Here is a 20,375-nt window from a genome sequence, read left to right on the forward strand (position 1 = left end):
GGAGACATGGTTGCGAGAATGCATGCATAGATGGAGAAGATGAAGGAGAAGCTCAAGAGCATACACCATAGGAAAGCAATATTAGGCATATATATGTAGAACATGGGGAAAAAACCTCCCAATGAGGGAAAAAGTGCACCAACAATCCTAAGTGTGTTCACACACCTCACTACCATAATATGATAAGAAGGAAGGAGGGTGATTGAGAAGGCACGAGCTACACGAAGAACATACACACACCCTTTGCAACCCTCTACAATAAGAGGAGGAGGCCTCATGGACAAAAAGCATGGATCACTTGTTTCTCAACTCAAACTTATAGTAAGTAAATGTGCCATACAGCTCACATTGGACATGCATGCAGCGAAACGGCATCCAAAGAATGGGCATTTTATGGCCAAAACATGCATTTTGAGGGAAACTAGTCTTGTCTACAAAATCAATGGTAGAACATAGGTTCAATGTTTCTATAATCATTGAGTTTTTGTTTGCATTATTCTTGAAACACGTGATTTAAAATTTTTAAGTCGTCCAATTTGCAAAAATTCAAATGATTCTTCAATCCTATCGAAAGAATTTTGGAGAATCGATACAAAAATTTGAAAAATTATAAAATCATACTTTTACATAGATGCAACATGCATTTTTCCTCTTCTTGATCTCAATCTATTTTGAAGCCTTTTTATAAAAATGCATGAATACGACAATCTTCTAGAAACATATAGCAGTAGGTTGGCATAAATGGATATTTAGATTCAAGCTCAATAATTGAAATCAAATGTACTTTGGAATAACTAATTATTTATTTTTGAATGCTAGAAATATGGGGATCTTTTAAAGTGAAACCTTGAGAACTTTATTTTCTCTTTTTTTTGTGGACATGATAAATGCAAACTAATGATTTTCGCTGATGATAGATTCACTAGCCTCATTTTCTACATGCCAACATACAATCAACTAGAAAATAGGCAAGTTTGGTAGATAGTGCACAATCATACCGGGAATTTCTCTATTTTTCTACCAATAGCATTATTTTTTGGATGAGAAAATAAAATCAAAATTTTAGTGAAGCCAAAAAAGATAAGCAGTATTATGACCGTGCCCTAAAAAAAAGAAGCCATTGTTTACAAAAGTAAGGTCACCCTTTGCTTAGGGACTTTCTTTACTTTGTTATCTATATCTCTCAATTCAAGAACTTGGTTGTTGCTCCTTTGACATGTCTTGGCTTCAAACTGCACTTGCTTTTTGACAAGCCTCTTTTTTATTCTCCCAACTTGGATTTTTAAATCCCAACAAAGCAACAAATCCTCTATGTAGTATTGAATAACACTTCCAAGAAACTCCACAAGCAACAATAAGATTCATTGCTACATCCTTGCTACATGCATTGTCATTGTTGGCATATCCTACAATCAACATGTTCCAAGTGATTACATCCTGGAGAGGATGCCCATCAAAAACTTTTCATGCTTTCATGATGACACCACCATTGGAACGTATATCAACCAAAGAATTGGCAAACACAAAATTCTCTTTATGAGCTTTCTTTGCCAAACGTCATCTCTTGGAGCATGTCGATTGTAGGATATGCAAGACATAGTTGTGTCAAGAATGAGCTTCCTACCGAGAATGTTACCATGGGAACATGTTCATTATAGGATATGCCCAACATGGCTCTGGCAAGCAAACAATGTGTGTGCTTGTGGTATCCGAAGTGAAGACCTCTCTCCAGATGCAATCACATATGTTTGCACCTTGAAAGCCTCTAACCTTACTCAAGATGCTAACATGGGGGAGGGGATTCACACTGAGATTGCAAGTTAGGGGCTGTTGGAGAAAGATGTTGTGCTTGCCCATGCTTTGGTCAATATTTATGCCAAATGTCATAATAATCAATATCTAATTCTCCTAAATGATTTTCTCATATTAAACTGATCATTTAATGTGGGGAAGTGCCAGGGGAGAAAAAGCTAGAATATTGATTAAGTTAGGAGACCGGCCACAGTAGGGATCCAAAGGAGGGAAAAAAGGGATCCAAAGGGGGGGCCATCTGCAAAAGAGCCATGTGCAACAATGGGCTAAAAAGACCCTAAGGTTTAACCCATTAAGACTTCCAAAATGCTAAGGTTCCAAAATTCAAAGGTTGTGTCCAAAGGTCAACCCTAGGGAAATTGGATGCTTTGTGTGTGACCAAAAAGTCTTTTCAAATCCCTACATAGGAGGGGGCGAGCCTTGGGAGTAGGGGATGAGAGAGAAAGTCACACACACACACACACACAGGCTCCCTTTACACAAAGGGAATTAGGGACACATGTCAGCTCCCTAGCCCAGATGCCCACAAGGTGTGCCCAATTCCTATTGGATGGCCTTGGAGGTGGACCAATGAGATTTAGGCTAGAGTAAATCTAGTTTAATTAATTTAAAAACACTTAATAAAAGAACCAATGAGAATTAAGTCCTCTAGAAGACTATTGGACAGTCTCCCAAGGGGTCCAATGAGCATCAGCAGCCCAATGGCTTGCCTGATTCCTATTGGCCAGGAGGCAAAGGGGTTCAATGAGAGTTTAGTTTAATTATTAAATTACCTAAAGCTCTCACAAAAGGGGAAAGGGGGACACATGTCAATAGGCTATCACTTATGCTGCTTAATAATCATTGGCTTGACTTGGGGAGGGCCAATGGGGAGATAGCAAGAGCAAATAGCAAGAGGGCTCGCCCAAGAGAGAGAGTGGGCTGATTTTTGCAAGGCATTATCACACACACACCCACACAATCTCATGTGTGAAGAAAGAGAAGACTATCTCTTCCCAAGCTTTAATGGAGAGCTCATCACCTACTCCAAGCTTGTGAGATAGAAGCCTACATCAACACACTCTTGGCATGTGGATGCAAATCCAACCAAGAGCCAAGCTTCAATGCATGCTCATCTCCTCTACCAAGCTAATTACTAAGCTAAGCTATGCTAATATGAGTGATTATGTGAGGAGATGTACATCTTTCTCGTAAGATACTCCTTCTTCCTCTCAATCTACTCTCATACCCTGCTAGCTCTCACCATCTTCGAAGGTGTGTGAGGTCTCGGGTCTGAGAACGGGGATAATTAAAGTTGTGTTTGCTAAGTGTTTTGCTTAGTGCATGAAGATTTCATCTTCATTGTACTAGCTAGTTTTTAAGGAACACAAAGAATTGTATTGTACAATGTCTCTCTTGATGGGAGAAACTATAATACAAAGCCTTTTGGAGGGGGGACCGGCTCCATGCAAATCCGGTCCTCAACTGTTGTCAATAGCTTAATTTCTCTCTCTTTTGAAAGTATTGTTGATGCTATCTAACTAGGTGTTATGCTTTTTGTTGCTCTCTCCACCCAAGCACTCTTGTAATTCTCATTAGGAATCTATTCTAATGAAATGCCCACTATGTTCATGCTAATTTCCGCTATACATAAGTTTTTAGACCATTAAATGTTACACCAAATGTGGTGTCATCACAAAATCATGAAAAGTTCTTGATAGACACACTCTCTAGAATGTTAACACTTGGAACATGTTGATTGCAATATATGCTGACAACAACGATGCCTATGGCAAGGAATCTTTCGGTTGTTTTAAGCAGATTCAAAGAGGAGCCTTTCTCAAATGCATTTACCGATGCTTGGACCTTGCAGGCATATGGCCTTATGCAAAATCTTCACATGGGTGAGAGAATTCATGATGAGGTTGCTAGTCAGGGGCCATTAGACAAAGATATCTTGCTTGGCGGTGCTTTGATTGATATGGATGCCAAATGTGTTGTCCTCACAAAAGCACAAAACGTTCTCTATGGGAATCGTGTCCAAGATGTTATCTCCAAGAATGCATTGATTGCAAAATATGATGTAGCAAGGAAGCTCTAGCTCGTGTTAACCTTAAGCAAATGAGAAAGGAAGGCCTTTCTCCAATTGCACTCACTAATGCTTGTACCTTGAAAGGTTGTGGGCTTAAGAAAAATAGTCACATGGGTGAGAGAATTCACAATGAGATTGCTAGTCGTGGGGTGTTGGAGGAACATGTTTTGCTTGACAAGGCTTTCGTCGTATGTATGCCAAACATATATATTGAGCAATAAATTCCTAGAGATCGCAAGATATACCAATGGGAGCATGCTAGCAAGCTTGATAATAAAGGTTTTGTCGACAACATTACATTGGTTACGATAGTTGATAAAGCTGCGTAAAAGGTTCTGAATTCTTTATTTAGTAACAACAACACGTTGAAACAAACACATTGAAAATTCCATCGTGTCGTGGGAATGACATGTTTTTACATATTATAAAAATTGGGGAGGACTGCAAACGCTCCCATGCAAGGAAATTTGCATGCTTTCTTTTTTCCAAACATAAAAAGGGAACAACATATACTAAAAAAAAAATATTACAATTGATCTAGATCACCAATTTAATTGAATTTTAACTCTTCTTATGGTTGTTTTGCATAAAGACATATCAAAATTTGCAACATCTCTATTGCAACACACTAGATATGATACCAAGTAAAAAACAAGGTAACATATTTGATAGAAACAAAGCACTCACTCACTCTCTCTCGCTCTCTCTCTAAGCTTCTTGATCAAGGATGTGTATTGTCGTTCGACGTTGAAATGTCACATCTACAAATTAGCAAACACATTCTTATACGAATGGCAAGACTGCACACAATGGAGGAGTGAGATGGACTTAGAGAGATAATACAAACTTAGAAGTGCTCCTTTCTAGCTTTGGCAGCTTTGGCTTGACTTCTTATTGAATTACCCTGTAAATAAACTTTACTTGGTTCTATGATCGTACAAGTAGAAGGTTGATTAGCGTATGCATCTGTGCTCTCAGGGTCAATTCTGCAGTCCTAGTAACATTTCTATCAATCACATTTCGATTGCTGAGAGGCTGAGAGCTATGGCGTTGCAAGGGGAAGCTCGTGAAGGGTAAGCTTCTCAATCCGCCCATGTTTTCCTCCCCTCGGCCGGTTCGTTTCATTCTTCTCCCGGACATTGTTGAGCGGCGAATCCTGAAGCAGGCATGCATCGTTATGCAGATCGTCACCATCAACTTGGAAGAGTAACTCATCTGGCCATTCGACCTGCATTTTTATCGTGCTTGTTTGCATGAAGCATAGCTTGCTACCTCTCTGTGATTTGTGCCTACTTTGGTAGAGAGCACCAGCTTCAGAAGGGAATGTTGAGAGCTTCGTTAATTCTCTTTCTCATCGCCGGCATCTCTTGATAAGCCTGCAATGGGTAGTATTGATGAGGTCTTTTGGACTCTTGCGGCCAAGGCTGACAAGAAGTTTTCTCGCCTCCGTGATCTACCTCCTTACGGTGGCAACAAATGGGATTCTTATTTCAATAAAGCTTTCCAGGTCTATACAAAGCTATGGAAATTTCAGCAGGAGAACCGTCAAACTTTAGTTGATGCAGGTTTGAGGAGATGGGAAATTGGCGAAATTGCATCCAGAATTGGTCAGCTTTATTACAACTATTACATGCGCACCAGCGATGCGGCTTTCCTTTCGGAATCATATATTTTTTATGAGGCAATCATAAGTAGGGACTACTTCAAAGACATTGTCAAGGATGTTACCCTTGCTAACAAGCATCTCCGCTTTTATGTTCGTTTCATAGTTGTTTGCCTACTCCTGAATCGCAGAGAAATGGCGATTCAGCTAACTCGGCAGCTCCGAGCACTAATTGATGAATATCGGCGTAATTTTCAGGTTTGCTTCACCTCAGCTAAAACTTACCTTTTGCTATAGAAAACCCCAAGTAAAATCCCCGCTCCCCCCCCCCCCCCCCCCCCTCCCCCAACCCAACACGCACACACACAGAAAAAAGAAATAACACCACTGCAAATGCCCATAATAGAAATTATTCACCCTGAAAAGAAAAAGAGGAGCAAAAAAGGCCACCACCACCTTCGTGCTTGGGATGCATACCTATGCAATTCATAAAGGCATTTTAGATGCCTTTCTGTCCTATGTAGGTCTTCAGTTGCAAAGTTTGGTCCTTTTTTGTGCAAGAAATTAATTAGTTGGTGGCCTTTAAAGCTAATGAATTGGCTAGCTCATCAAGCAAGCCTATGTTTGAAAGCTGGTATTACGTGTTGTCATCAGCTCTTTGTGGCCTGCAAATGCTATTGTCAAGTGTACCCCTTAACCATGTTTGGGGCAACAGAATCAACCATCCTTTGAGTGTTACTGGTCTCATATTCAATGACGGTACAAGCTCAAGTTGAAGACATGATTATCGACTTTAGAATCTGTCTAAGTGCAAGATAGGGTAATGTAGGGAGGCTTCAATAAAGAAGACTGCTGAGGTTTTGAGAAGAGCTGCAGTAAATACTTTTGCAACTGTGTTGCAGAGAGGGAGGGAGTGCCTACTTTTATAGGACAGGGCTGCCCCTCTAGTAGAGAGCTTTGTTTTTCACACATTGAAGTAGAACCAAAGGGGTGTTGACTCTTGAGAGAGAGAGAGAGAGAGAGAGAGAGAGAGAGAGAGAGAGAGAGAGAGAGAGAGGAGAAAAAGAAGAAGAAGAAGAAGAAGAAGAAGAGAGTTTTAACGTGGTAGGAAACTATCCCAAGAGACCCTAAAGATCTAGCTGACGAGGAGTTGAACTCAAGACGTGTTTTTCAAGAGGGAAATGACATAACCAATCTCCCACACCATGGTGCTCTTTGTCACGAGGACGTGGCAGTTATTAACCATGTCACAGAGATGTGGCAACTGCTAACCTTGGTTGTTGGTTTCTTTCCAATGGGGTTTATTTTATTTGTTTAAGACCCTCTTTTTGAAGTAGCAAACGGTCGGACATTGTATGGCCAATGTGAATGGTAGATTCACCCGCAGACGGGAAGTGGTCGGCACTGGAATTCGTATGGTAAGAGGATGTCTAGGCTCAGAGCAAGATCATATAGGTCCCCCCGTCGCACTTAGCAAGTTGGTGGATACTAGGAAGTGAACTCAATTAAGGCGTAAAGTCAAGGTGGGACTACCAACAAAAAGTATCCAACAGTTGGGCCACATTGCATTTTTGGATGCGGTCCCAATGAGGATAGATGGTCAGAAGACCAGTGGGAGCCCAACGGAAGCATCTCCTAAAATTTAGGGAACTGCTATTTTGGGCCGTGAAATGTGTTCGCGTCATTACCTTCGGTATGACTAGGGGAACACTTTATAACTCTGCCGCGAAGTCAACTGACGCGTCGGTTGGGATATTTTTAAGCGGCGAACCCGAAACGGAAAAATGCTTGTAAATGCGCCAAGTGTCACATTTTCAGGGACTTGCCTCTTCCAGAAAAATGGGCGCTGATTTTTAAGCTGGGAGAAGCCTCATTTGCAACCTGTCACAGGTTAAGAGCTATGGAGTGCTTTCTTTCCCTCTCATGTACAGTGTGGTGCTAGGAGTGATGCCCTGCACACTACACACTGCTCTCTCTCTCCCCTACGTGCAGTTATGTGATGCCCCACAAGAGGGCTCCTCATTTGACTGATGTACAGTTGTGTGGGTTCATGCTTTTGTGCTGAGGCAAGAGCCTCCTTGAGCAGGAACAGGGGTAGCTAGCTGCTGCTCCAAAGCAGGCACTGGTGAGGGTCATAACCTCACCGTACAGGTGCGAAATCAGCGCTGTGTATGCGCTGTAAATTCACTGTTTTTCAGCCATACGGACGCCAGGACCATTGGAATCGTGCCCCACTGGCAGAGGACAGTTAGGGGACTGTTTGGGGCTGAAAACAGGGCAAAAACCAGTAAATACAGCGTGCTGAATTTACTGTTTTTGGACAGGAATCAGAGGGTATACGACAGTGCAAGCGAGTTCCAGCAGGGGAATTGGTTTCGCGCAAGTTTTGGGGTTGTTATGCTGCCGAAATTTGGCCAAATCAAATGGTATCTAGGTGGATACACGTGAAGGATTCCCAGGACCTTACCTTGTAATTTACCCTCCTAAAGAATAAAGAAATACCGAAAGGGGCGCCAATTTTGGGGCCTACAGGTTGTCGGCGTCTGCTCGGAGCATTCTAGCTTCCGAGCCGTGTGTGTATTCAAGTGTTAACTCCCGTCGCAGGTTCTCTTTGCAAAGTGCTCTGTGTGTGTGTTTAAAGTAAAGAATTTCGGGTGAAAGCCAACGCCTACCGCCCTACGGGCCGGTTTCATGGTTCCGTTGCCGGGACTTCAATCACTTTTTCCTCAAAGAGTGAGCCTGGATTGTTCAGGGTAAAGACACACAGTGCAAGAACGCGGGGATTACTCTATGGCCGACAAGGGGAAGGGAATTATGGAAGAGGGTTCCTCTCCAAAGGACAGGCAGGAGATTCCTATGGTTTTTGAGATTGGCGAGAGCTCACGGCCACGTCAGTCTGTACCTCCTGTCAACGTGAATGTCCCTCCAGTAGTACAGGGCTTTATGACAGGGCAACTCGAGGATGATGCGTTTAAGACTCAGTTAGTTGCCGCGGTGAATGTCTTTTCGCAGCTGGTGCAGAATCCGAGGTTTATGGAATTCTTGCAAGCGCCACCAGTGCAACAGCAAAATAGGCAACCTACGCCGCGTACGGAGCTTGTTGAAGCTCAAGCCCAGGTACTTCATGAGGCGCAGGAGGAAAGGGAACACTCGCATGTTGCGGAGTCGGGGGCTCCAAAGCAGGTTCCTCCCGTGCTTGAACAGGTGGCTAGAACGCCTATTCCACAGGTTATGCCAGTTCAGCCCGCCACCTTTCAGAGCCAGCATGCTGCCTTGAATGGACAGGGAGCTGGATACTAGGCTATGCACTCAGTTTTTCCACCACCCACGGTACATCCTGGGTATTTCGGGGGTGGATCAGTGTTCCAAAGCATGGCTGGTTATGCGTCTGGAAGTCAGCCGTACATGCCAGGAACAGTGTTCGGGGGTATGCAAGGCATCATGCCAAACCCCATGTATAGTACTATCGGCATGCAGCAAGGTTTCCACGGCAACCAGGGCCAGTTTGGGGTGCCACAGGGTCATTTTGGCATGGCTGGTTTTTCTGGACAGCAGCCAGATATCGCACCTCTGACGCAAAATGTGAATGGCCAACACGTGCCGATCATGCCTAGTACAGTGCCCATGTTGCAGACCATTCCGTATGACAATTTGGGGGCACTAGAGAAGCCGAAGGCTTACAAAGAAGGTGGTGCAGCGGTAAAGTTCAGTACCTTCAGTGGTTTCGAGGACAAGACAAAGGCACTCACTTTCCTCCAGCAGTTTGATACAGCTTATGCGGGAGGGAATTTTACAGAGGCCTCGAAGGTCAGGAAAGCTGCCACTTTCTTAAAGGACAATGCGCTTACATGGTGGACGACATTGTTAATGCAAGGACAGGCACCCGCCACTTGGGTTTACTTCAAGCAAATGTTTGCATCTGCTTGGCTATCAAATGAATTTGAAGCCGATGTCTTGACAGATTGGCACCAGCTTACGGCAGCTTCGTGCAAGAGCTTGCTGGAGTACAATAGGAGGTTTTGTAAAGCATTACTCTCAGTGACCTCCTACAGATTTGTGCCATTGACAGAGCAGATAGAGAAGTATTGTTGTGGGCTGCCTAAAGGGCTTCGCGATTACTGTACAAAGAATAGAGTGGCTACCCTTACTCAGCTTATGGAAGTTGCGAACACTGGTCTTGCCCTGTTGAAAGGAGAGGACAATGGATTTCCGAGCAATGATAAAGGAGGGCAGCAAAAGAAAAATTCAGCGAAGAAGCCCTTTGTGAAAACGGCTCTTGATGCGTCACAGGGGTCAGAACAGGCCACCAAAGACAAGGATTCAGCTGGGACTTCTGGAGCGCAGGCAAAGAAACAGAAAAGGAAGCCTTTTGTGCGCAAGTCGCTCGAGGAAAAGAAGGTCCTAATGGCTGAGAACAAATGCTTTATATGCGAGCAGCCTGGTCACTTTTCTATCAATTGTCCACAAAGGAAAAGGCCAGCTGACTCAGAGGATAAAGAAGACCAGAAAGGCAAGAAGCCAAAACCCACGGCAGGTTTAGTGCCAGACATGGTGGGTGACAGGCCCAGCACAGATGCCAGTGAGTTATGCAGGGCATGGGGTAAAGTTAGGGATCAGACGGCACTCATCTTCTTTGATCCAGGTGCCAAAGCCAACTTTATCTCACCAGAGTTAGCTATGAAGCTCGACATCAAAGCTGAAGAGATGGGGTACACCGCAGAGGCAGGGTTGGCATGTCCTGGCCACTCAGAGTGTGTTACTCCCATCATTGGAAAACTGCGTCTGCATATTCAGTCGTATGTGGACACTGAAGAGTTTTACATCATGCCGCTGGAAGGTTGTGACGCCTTGTTGGGGATCCCGTGGATGTTCCGAGTGCATGGAGTCTTGGATGCCTACAACAAAAAGATCACTGTACAGCATAGGGGCAAAACTCACATCTTGGATGTAAAGCTTAAAGGAGAGTCAGTCCCTATTGTATCTGCTTCTGCTATCACTTCTGTAATAAAGAATCATCTTTCTGTGTACTTGATTTTTGCACGTGATGTCTCAGATAGGGATCAGTCAAATTTATCTGTGTTAGATAAAGAAAGGTCAGCATTTTTGCAAAAGTTTAGTGACTGTTTTTCTGATTCATTACCGTCGCAATTACCGCCAGAGAGACCTGAGGACCATCGGATAGATTTGGTGCCAGGGTGTAGCCCACCAAATAGACCTCCCTACAGGGTTAGTGCGGCGCAGCAGAAAGAGATTATGGGCCAGGTTGAGGAGTTATTAGAGAAGGGGCTGATTCAGCCTAGTTCTTCACCCTTTTGCTCCCCAATGCTCCTAGTGCAGAAGAAGGATGGCTCATGGCGCATGTGTATTGATTACCGTGCGTTGAATAAGAATACCATCAAGAATAGGTTTCCTATTCCTCGCATTGATGATATTCTCGATCGTTTAGAGGGTGCTGCAATTTTCAGCAGGATAGACCTTAAGAGTGGGTACCATCAGATTCGTATAAGCCCAGAGGATGTGCACAAGACTGCGTTTAGAACGACATTTGGTCTTTATGAGTTTCTAGTGATGCCGTTTGGGCTAACAAATTCTCCTGCCACGTTCAACAGAATGATGGACCGGATTTTCCGCTCGCATCAACAGTTTGTTGGAACATTCTTCGATGACATGATTGTGTATTCGAAGAATGAAGAGGAGCATAGGCGTCACTTGACCATTGTGTTCGAAGAGCTGCGCAGTCACAGGTTACTTGTCAATCCTAAGAAAAGTGAATTCTTCCTTGAAGAGATCCACTTCCTGGCCACATAGTTTCAAAGGATGGTGTGAGAATGGATCCCGCAAAGGTCGAAGCTATCAAGACATGGCCAGACTTGAAGACTGTGCACGATGTCAGAAGCTTCTTGGGATTGTGTTCCTACTATAGAAGGTTTATCAGAAATTTTGCAGAGATAGCATCGCCTCTTCACGCATTGCAAAAGAAAGAGGTCACTTTCAGATGGACCCAAAAAGAGATTTCAGCTTTTAGTCTCTTAAAGGAAAAGTTGACTTCAGATCCAGTTATTGTTTTGCCAAATCTCAGGAAGTCATTTGTGGTCCAGTGTGACGCGTGTGGCAGTAGCATCGGAGCAGTGCTAATGCAAGATGGACGGGTAGTAGCATATGAAAGCCGAATTTTGCAAGGGCCAGAGAGGACTATGCAAGTCTATGAGAAAGAACTCTTGGCCGTTATTCATGCGCTTTCTAGCTGGAAGCACTACCTCTTAGGTGCTGATTTTGTTGTCCAAACAGATCATCAGACCTTGCGATACTTCTTGACACAGTCAAAGTTATCCGAAAAGCATATGCGATGGGCAAATATTCTTTCCATGTTCCACTTCCAGATTATGCATGTGGAAGGCAAGAAGAATGTTGTGGCTGATGCGTTATCAAGAAAGCCACAAATTTCAGCTGTGTCAATTCCTTATCATCATGAGTTAGATGACATGAAGGAACAGTATACTGCTGATGAAGATTTTGCAAGGATCTTTGAACAGTTACAAGAGGGGCAACATCACGAGCACTACCTCCTCAGAGATGGTTTTATGATGATGCATGGCAGACTTTGTGTCACTAGGCCACTGCGACATAAGGTCATGGAAGAGAGTCATGTCCCACCGTATGCAGGGCATCGTGGCATTGATGCAACAGTTAAAGCGGTAGAGACGTTCTTCTATTGGCCTACCTTGAGGAGAGATGTGGATGCCTTTGTGCGAGCATGCATAGTTTGCCAAAAGGTCAAGTTTGACAAGCAAAAGGCACTAGGGTTGTTACAACCACTGCCGATTCCGGATAAGCCATGGGAAAGCATTGCTATGGACTTTATCTTTGATCTTCCAAGGACGCCAACAGGGAATGATGGTATATGGACCATTATCTGCAGGTTCAGCAAGCAGGCCCATTTTATCCCTGTCAGGAAGAAGATAAAATCTGATCAGATGGCACGCTTGTTCATGTACAATGTGTTTAAGTACCATGGTATGCCACAATCGATTATCAGTGATCGTGATCCTCGCATGACCAGTTTGTTCTGGAGAGGATTGTTTGAGAACATGGGTACTACGCTCAAGTTCTCGTCTTCGTTTCATCCACAAACTGATGGACAGTCAGAAGAGGCCAATTCTACTGTCTTAGATCTGCTGAAATGCTATGTGTCAGATAATAAGGGCAAGTGGGAACAGTATTTGCCTATGCTTGAGTATGCGTACAATAATACGGTGCATTCGTCTACTGGCAAAGCACCTTTTGAAATTGTTGAAGGCGGCAAAAAGGTTCCTCCCATTTTGCACACAAAGGACAAGATCTTTGAGGCAGATCGATATGTTGAGAACATGGATGAGATGTATAAGAAGATTAAAGTTGCCTTGGAGAAGACTCAGGCAAAACAGAAAAAGGCTGCTGATCGTCACCGTCGTGAATTGCTACTATCACCTCGTGATTGGGTTCTCTTAAGGTTCGAAAAGGCAAGGTTAAAGAAGATGAAGGGCAAGGAACGGCTGTTTCCTAAGCTCAGCATGCGTTACTATGGGCCTTTTCAAGTGCTTGACAAGATCAGCGATGTGGCTTACAGGCTGAAATTGCCTGATGCGTGGAAGATTCATAATGCGTTTCACGTGAGTCTTCTAAGACCCTTCGTGGGTGATGTGCCAGACGATATGCCAGTTGAGGATCAGCCAGAAGTTGAGGAACTTGATGAGATCCTGGTACCTGAGCAAGTTTTGGCACATAAGGACAGAAAAGTTGAAGGACAAGTTGCAAGACGCTATTTGGTGAAGTTCAAGAACTATCCGCCTATGGATGCAAAGTGGATTGAAGAGCATGAACTGTCAGAGCCACCAAATGTATTGCAGCTTTACCTTGAAGCCTTTGGGTTACAGCCTACTTATGCCCCAACCCAACGTGTGCAAAGGAGGGGTAATGATAGAGCTAGTATATCAAATGTACATATGAATTCAGTGCCATAGATGGAAATGGCAAAAGTATGAAGGCCTCATTAAGTCATTTGTATCTATGTATGTTACGACCTTTCTTGCGGATACATGCGATGATAAAAGAGTGTTAATAGCACAAGATCATCAGTGGCGTGTATTTATGGTATGCAATCGAGGACGTTTGCGATTTCAAGAGGGGGGTATGTCACGAGGACGTGGCAGTTATTAACCATGTCACAGAGATGTGGCAACTGCTAACCTTGGTTGTTGGTTTCTTTCCAATGGGGTTTATTTTATTTGTTTAAGACCCTCTTTTTGAAGTAGCAAACGGTCGGACATTGTATGGCCAATGTGAACGGTAGATTCACCCGCAGACGGGAAGTGGTCGGCACTGGAATTCGTATGGTAAGAGGATGTCTAGGCTCAGAGCAAGATCATATAGGTCCCCCCGTCGCACTTAGCAAGTTGGTGGATACTAGGAAGTGAACTCAATTAAGGCGTAAAGTCAAGGTGGGACTACCAACAAAAAGTATCCAACAGTTGGGCCACATTGCATTTTTGGATGCGGTCCCAATGAGGATAGATGGTCAGAAGACCAGTGGGAGCCCAACGGAAGCATCTCCTAAAATTTAGGGAACTGCTATTTTGGGCCGTGAAATGTGTTCGCGTCATTACCTTCGGTATGACTAGGGGAACACTTTATAACTCTGCCGCGAAGTCAACTGACGCGTCGGTTGGGATATTTTTAAGCGGCGAACCCGAAACGGGAAAATGCTTGTAAATGCGCCAAGTGTCACATTTTCAGGGACTTGCCTCTTCCAGAAAAATGGGCGCTGATTTTTAAGCTGGGAGAAGCCTCATTTGCAACCTGTCACAGGTTAAGAGCTATGGAGTGCTTTCTTTCCCTCTCATGTACAGTGTGGTGCTAGGAGTGATGCCCTGCACACTACACACTGCTCTCTCTCTCCCCTACGTGCAGTTATGTGATGCCCCACAAGAGGGCTCCTCATTTGACTGATGTACAGTTGTGTGGGTTCATGCTTTTGTGCTGAGGCAAGAGCCTCCTTGAGCAGGAACAGGGGTAGCTAGCTGCTGCTCCAAAGCAGGCACTGGTGAGGGTCATAACCTCACCGTACAGGTGCGAAATCAGCGCTGTGTATGCGCTGTAAATTCACTGTTTTTCAGCCATACGGACGCCAGGACCATTGGAATCGTGCCCCACTGGCAGAGGACAGTTAGGGGACTGTTTGGGGCTGAAAACAGGGCAAAAACCAGTAAATACAGCGTGCTGAATTTACTGTTTTTGGACAGGAATCAGAGGGTATACGACAGTGCAAGCGAGTTCCAGCAGGGGAATTGGTTTCGCGCAAGTTTTGGGGCTGTTATGCTGCCGAAATTTGGCCAAATCAAATGGTATCTAGGTGGATACACGTGAAGGATTCCCAGGACCTTACCTTGTAATTTACCCTCCTAAAGAATAAAGAAATACCGAAAGGGGCGCCAATTTTGGGGCCTACAGGTTGTCGGCGTCTGCTCGGAGCATTCTAGCTTCCGAGCCGTGTGTGTATTCAAGTGTTAACTCCCGTCGCAGGTTCTCTTTGCAAAGTGCTCTGTGTGTGTGTTTAAAGTAAAGAATTTCGGGTGAAAGCCAACGCCTACCGCCCTACGGGCCGGTTTCACTCTTTCTGTTCTTGGTAGGATCGGTATGCTTGTCGAAAACACACGTTTGGAGCTCTGATATCACTATAACAAGAGGGCACCATGTGCCAACGGAAAAGAACAGACTAGATAGACTTCAGACGCTTTAAAACAACCGAACGCAAAGAGATGCATGGCATGGAGTGGCAGAGTTTCACCCCAAGAGAGCATTGGCCCCAAATTGTGGTGCCCCTTTTCGCTAAAAGCTGCTAGCGCAATTCGCAAAAGTCAGTATGCTTGCCATGTCATCAGCCTTTGCAAAACGTGGACGTTCGTATAGTTGCCACGTCATTAGTTTTTACGCAAGTCTTTGTGTGTGTAGTGTTTTGCTTTATTTTATTAATTTGGTCTTGGATTGTAGAGAGAGAGAGAGAGAGAGAGAGAGAGAGAGAGAGAGAGAGAGAGAGAGAGAGAGAGAGAGAGTTGGTGTGGGGAAGAGGGGGCGATCAACCCCCTTGACTACCATAGCTTGACAGACCTGTCTATACAATGTGAGTCTATCTGAAGTGGGTACCTCCCTGGCCCTATATATATGAGTGCCCAGGGAGGGCGACCGTTCCAAACCTAGGTTGCCTGTCACAAGGCGTGCACAACGTGCCAATAGCAAAGAACAGACTGAACAGATTTTTAGCACTTCAATACCAACTGAACTGAGAGAGAGACGACACGCGACACGGAGTGGTGGAATTCCACCCCAAAGAGTATTGGCCCCTTGGCGCCCTTTTCGGTGTTTCTTTATATTGCATCAACACAGTACAAGCCGGTACTCCAGACTTTGCACCTTCTCCAAGAAGCTTGCTAGAGAATGAGCCCTTAGCACATATTTAAAGGCCCTTGGCCTATGAAAAGCAGTTTACATGAAAAGCCTTCAAACTCAAAAGCTTTTGGTCCAAAAGCAATGCCAAAAAGCTGCCAGTGTAAATCACGGAATTCCGTACAGCAGTCAGCGCAAAACCTGAAAATCCGTACAGTTTGTTGCGTCATCATGTCAGCGCAATTTTCAGAATTTCCGTACAGTTGCCACGTCATCAACTGCCATGCAAAACTGTCAGAGTGTGTGTGTGGGTCTTGCTTCGTTTTAATCCTTTATGTCACTTGGGGCCCCATCGGACGGGGTCCCCATAAGTTGGTAGAACTTCTTCTTCTGTTACTTGTTCTTCTTAGGGTTTAGGCCTCTCAGTCGACATCTACAAGTTGGCTCCCTTCTTTAGGGCTTTGACATGTCAGCAATTTGTGACACTGCCGGACAAAAGTGCAACCTATGCATGGGTGGCCAGCCCGGAGTCCGGAGACATACAAGCCGTACAAGTATGCCGTAGACCTATGTGAAGCAGCAGAGTGGTGTAAATGTAACACTCCCTCTAAGCACCTGATGGTGAACAAAGTGTGTGAAGCCGAAGATGTGAGGCAAATGATGAAGATGTCTGCTGCAATGTCCCTTGAAGTATACTCCATGAGTGTAGAAGCAGTCAAGGGTGTCCCAACCGCCAAGAAATCTCCGTCGAAAGATGCCGTCATGGGCAATGTAGCAAACTACTGTACTATGCCGATATTGGGTGAAAATACTGCATGAAGGTCCTGAACTGGGTGTGAAAACAACTCCTTGTTGTGAAAGGAGGGCCAATAGGCCTGCAAGTGTCCTTCCCAATAGGATCTGTGGTGTCTGTAGTCAAACCGTCTGGAGAAAATGGGGATACCAAGAACCGTCATGAGCATGATCGGAAGCCTGTCAATGCATGAACGCGTAACCTAGCGTGGCAAGGTGGCTAAGCTATGAAAAACTCCAGGAAGGCCAGATGTAGCAATCTGTGCCGTAAACGTCCTCCAAGGAAAGCCAGACTAAGCAGTCTGCACTGTAGAAGCTACCGTAAGCTGCAACAGTCACCAATAGACCGCATGGACCACCATCGGATGGTGTCCTGTCAATAGGGAGGGTAATCCAAGATGAGGGGAAAGCCAGATTCAACAGTCTGCGTTGTGAAGGGCCTCTCAGAAGAGGTGTAGTCAGACCAAGCTGTCTGCATCGTAATCATCCTGTATGAAGAATGGAAACCAAACTGAACAGTTTGCGTTGTGAATAATCTCTGAGAAGAGGAAAGGCCAGACCAATCTGTCTGCACCGTCTTGCCTGTATTTCTTGCCTCCAATCCTTTAGTGTCAACCAAAAGAGAATCCGTGCCAACAACGCCACCAAACTGCATCTCGGTGTGGCTCTCAATGTGAATGAGCAAGGAGTGACCTATTGCCTAGGTTGGGGGATAAGTCTGTTGCAAGGTTGTCGAGGGTGAGTGTAAGCAACTCTGAAGGTAGCAATCCAAATGATCAAGAGTGTAGTGCCAACAACGCCACCAAACCGCATCTCGGTGTGGCTCTCAATGTGAATGAGCTAGGAGTGGCCTATTGCCCAGGTCGGGGGATAAGTCTGTTGTAAGGTTACCGAGGGTGAGTGTAAGCAACTCCGAAGGTAGCAATCCAAATGATCAAGAGTGTAGAGGAGCAACTGCACTACCATCCAAGCCAAGCTCTGGGTGACTCTGGATGTAGTCGTGGGATGCTTGATCTCCCACATCTCGCGGGTAAACTCTCCAAGAGAGTCTAAAGCACTGAAGTCCCACTCCAGTTTGTAGATCCAAGCAATGAACCTGTCCAAGAAGAGATCCAAGATCCTCTCCCTAAGTCCATGTAGATGCTCCTGTGTAAGCAAAGTGATCTGACGTGTCGAGGTCAAGTGGTAAGTGTCTGTCCACCCAAGATGGTGGCGTCTTCTTTGGGAAAGTCGGAATTCCATATGCCATGAGCATGGCCATATCTCGTGTGAACTCCTTTGATGAGTGCATAGGTGTGTCCATAGAAAACCACAAGTCACCACCCCCTCTGGAGTGTGCAACCGCCGAATGATGGCTGTAATGAATGGATTTCCCAAGGATCGTACGCTTGTAGATGATCAAGCCGATGTCGAAGATACCGTGTATTGTAGCAGTCACTGAGAGACTGCATGGACCACCATCGGATGGTGTCCTGGCAGGAGGTAGCAACGTCCTCTCCATGAAACGCGAACCAAGTGTCTGCTGTCCACCCATAAACGCAACTGCGAGGTGATGAAAACGCTGCTGTCCAGCGAATTTCAGCGTGCTCGTACGCTCCCGGCAGGGTCCGGAGCCGTGCAAAGGGTGTGGGGAGGGTGGTGAATCAATGTAGCAACCTTGGGTGGGCTGGAAACAGAGAAAACAGCAGGGTATAATGGCTGAAAACTGAAGTGTAGAGAGAGGATGCGGGTCGGCAAAGCACAGGATGCTAAGCCGGTTGAGTGTAGGCATGATCCATGGTGGGCAGGGCCTAGCGCCTGAAAACGCAGCTGTAAATGCTGTTTTGCGTGCCGAATCCGCTCTGAACGAAGCCCACCTCCTCCAATGCAAAAACGCTGAAGTTTCCCCCCCCCCCCCCCTCTGGAGCTGAAAACACTGCTGTTTTTCCTGCTGAAAAACGCTGAAGTTCTCCTCCTGCTCCGGGATGAAAAACGCTGAGGTTTTACCGTGCCAAAAGCTGAAAACGCTGCGGAATTTCCTGCGCAGGCAGGAAAAAAAAACAAACGTCTTCCTCTGCCTCTGATGTTTTCTTGCTGGACAGCCCCACGCAAAAAACGCAGATGGAGGGGTTTTCGCGATGAAAAGGCCTGTAGAGGCCAGCGCTTGCTACATGGAGGGTGATCGCCATGGGAGGATAACCTGTTGCACGTGAAGCACCTAGAACATGAAGAGTTGAGCTCTGATACCATGTGTGCGCGCGCCTGTGCTAGAGAGAGAGAGAGAGAGAGAGAGAGAGAGAGAGAGAGAGAGAGAGAGAGAGAGAGAGAGAGAGAGAGAGAGAGAGAGAGAGAGAGATGAAATGAAATGAAATGTTATATTAACGTCTTCAAAAGGCCAAAATGACCTATGAGACCAATGTGTTACAAAAATACCATGTCTGGGTACAAACGAACTAGAACAAAGATACTACTACTAGAATCTATCCTCATCTCCAATCTGGATGTCGAGAGTATGGCTCGAATCCTCTGCTGTAGTCTCCGTCGATGCTGTGTAGCCCCTCTCCTCAATCGTGGCCGTCTGGATCTCCGTAGCTCTAGTGCTCGGTCAATGAGAGTGCCGGTAGTGGTCGAATGAGTGTGGGCCGAGCTCTGCAGTGATGGCTGCTCCTTTGGCTGTCCCATATCTAGTGAAAAGAAATCTGTAATCTGTCTCTGGGACTTTCTCTCTCTCCCTAGTAAAGTGTCTCTATATGTGTAACTCAAGTAGATATAGCCCAAGAGATCTCTGATCCTCATAACTCATGACCCTAGAGAAAGGACCGAAACCCTCTCTGAATAAGTAGTGGAAACGGCCCCGTATCTCATAGTACACTGTGCAATGACATATGTAATGTAGCTCTGTCTCTGGCTCTAGCTGGCATAAGGGGCATATCCTGCTGTCTGCTGGTATCCCTTTGAATCTACCAGTCTCAATCTCTAGCTGATGTGAGGATGTGCGTATCTGACCAATGGCACACCGCAAACCATGAGACATATGTGTGTCCATGTAGCTGGGTCGAACCACAAACCCATCTCCTATGAGGTGGAGAAGATGCTCTCTATAGAAAGCCATCTTCTGTCCATGTAGGTGGGTCGAACCACAAACCCATCTCCTGTGAGGTGGAGTAGATGCTCTCTATAGAAAGCCATCTTCGTGCCCAACTCCTGTGGCGGCTCTATCCATGTCCTCCTGGTATCGAGCTGGATCAGGTCCTGACGAACGGGTCTAGTAATCTCCACCCGTGTAAGAGACATCGAGGGTGCCTGAAGAGAGTACTGGAAAGGGGGCAGCCTGTCCATGGTGAATCCATGTGTCTCAAACCATGATGTCATCTGTGCATACCAGCATGAAGTGTCCCCCTGAAGAGCTAACTGTCTGGAAGACTCAAGGGCCAGTGTAGTATATGTGTCTCTAGAAGTATCCCACAAGTTCTGCACAAAGGAGACTGAACTGGTAAGCGCCTCAATCTCCATAGGAGGGGTAGCTAGCTCTGCTCGAATGATAGCGTGGGGTACGGAGGCCTTGGCTCTGATCAATCTAGAGATCATAGATACCAAGGGCCTCTCCAGAGTCCATACGTCTCCGACCATCCTGGCCTACAAAAGTCCCCATATCTGCACCCCATACAACATAGCTGAGGCTACTAGAGTATCAAAGAG

General features: G+C 45.4%; 1 protein-coding gene across 3 annotated transcripts in view; it reads left to right on the top strand.

The window, feature by feature from the left end:
- Window positions 1-4,799: 4,799 nt before the first annotated feature.
- The window catches only part of LOC147465794 (signal transducer, putative (DUF3550/UPF0682)), a 67,759-nt gene continuing 52,183 nt past the window's right edge, over window positions 4,800-20,375 (top strand). The window contains exons 1-2 of one of the 3 annotated variants that reach the window (XM_086521931.1): window positions 4,800-4,956; window positions 5,067-5,744. In XM_086521931.1, the coding sequence (XP_086378057.1) occupies window positions 5,265-5,744 (480 nt within the window). In that variant the 5' untranslated portion in view covers window positions 4,800-4,956; window positions 5,067-5,264. Of the gene's footprint in view, window positions 5,745-20,375 lie in introns of all 3 variants that reach the window. The other 2 variants (XM_086521937.1, XM_086521922.1) reach the window with 2 other exon arrangements.

The sequence above is a fragment of the Adiantum capillus-veneris genome, chromosome 1 (assembly GCF_014529385.1).
Source record: "Adiantum capillus-veneris isolate H3 chromosome 1, ASM1452938v2, whole genome shotgun sequence".
NCBI classification, from domain to species: domain Eukaryota; kingdom Viridiplantae; phylum Streptophyta; class Polypodiopsida; order Polypodiales; family Pteridaceae; genus Adiantum; species Adiantum capillus-veneris.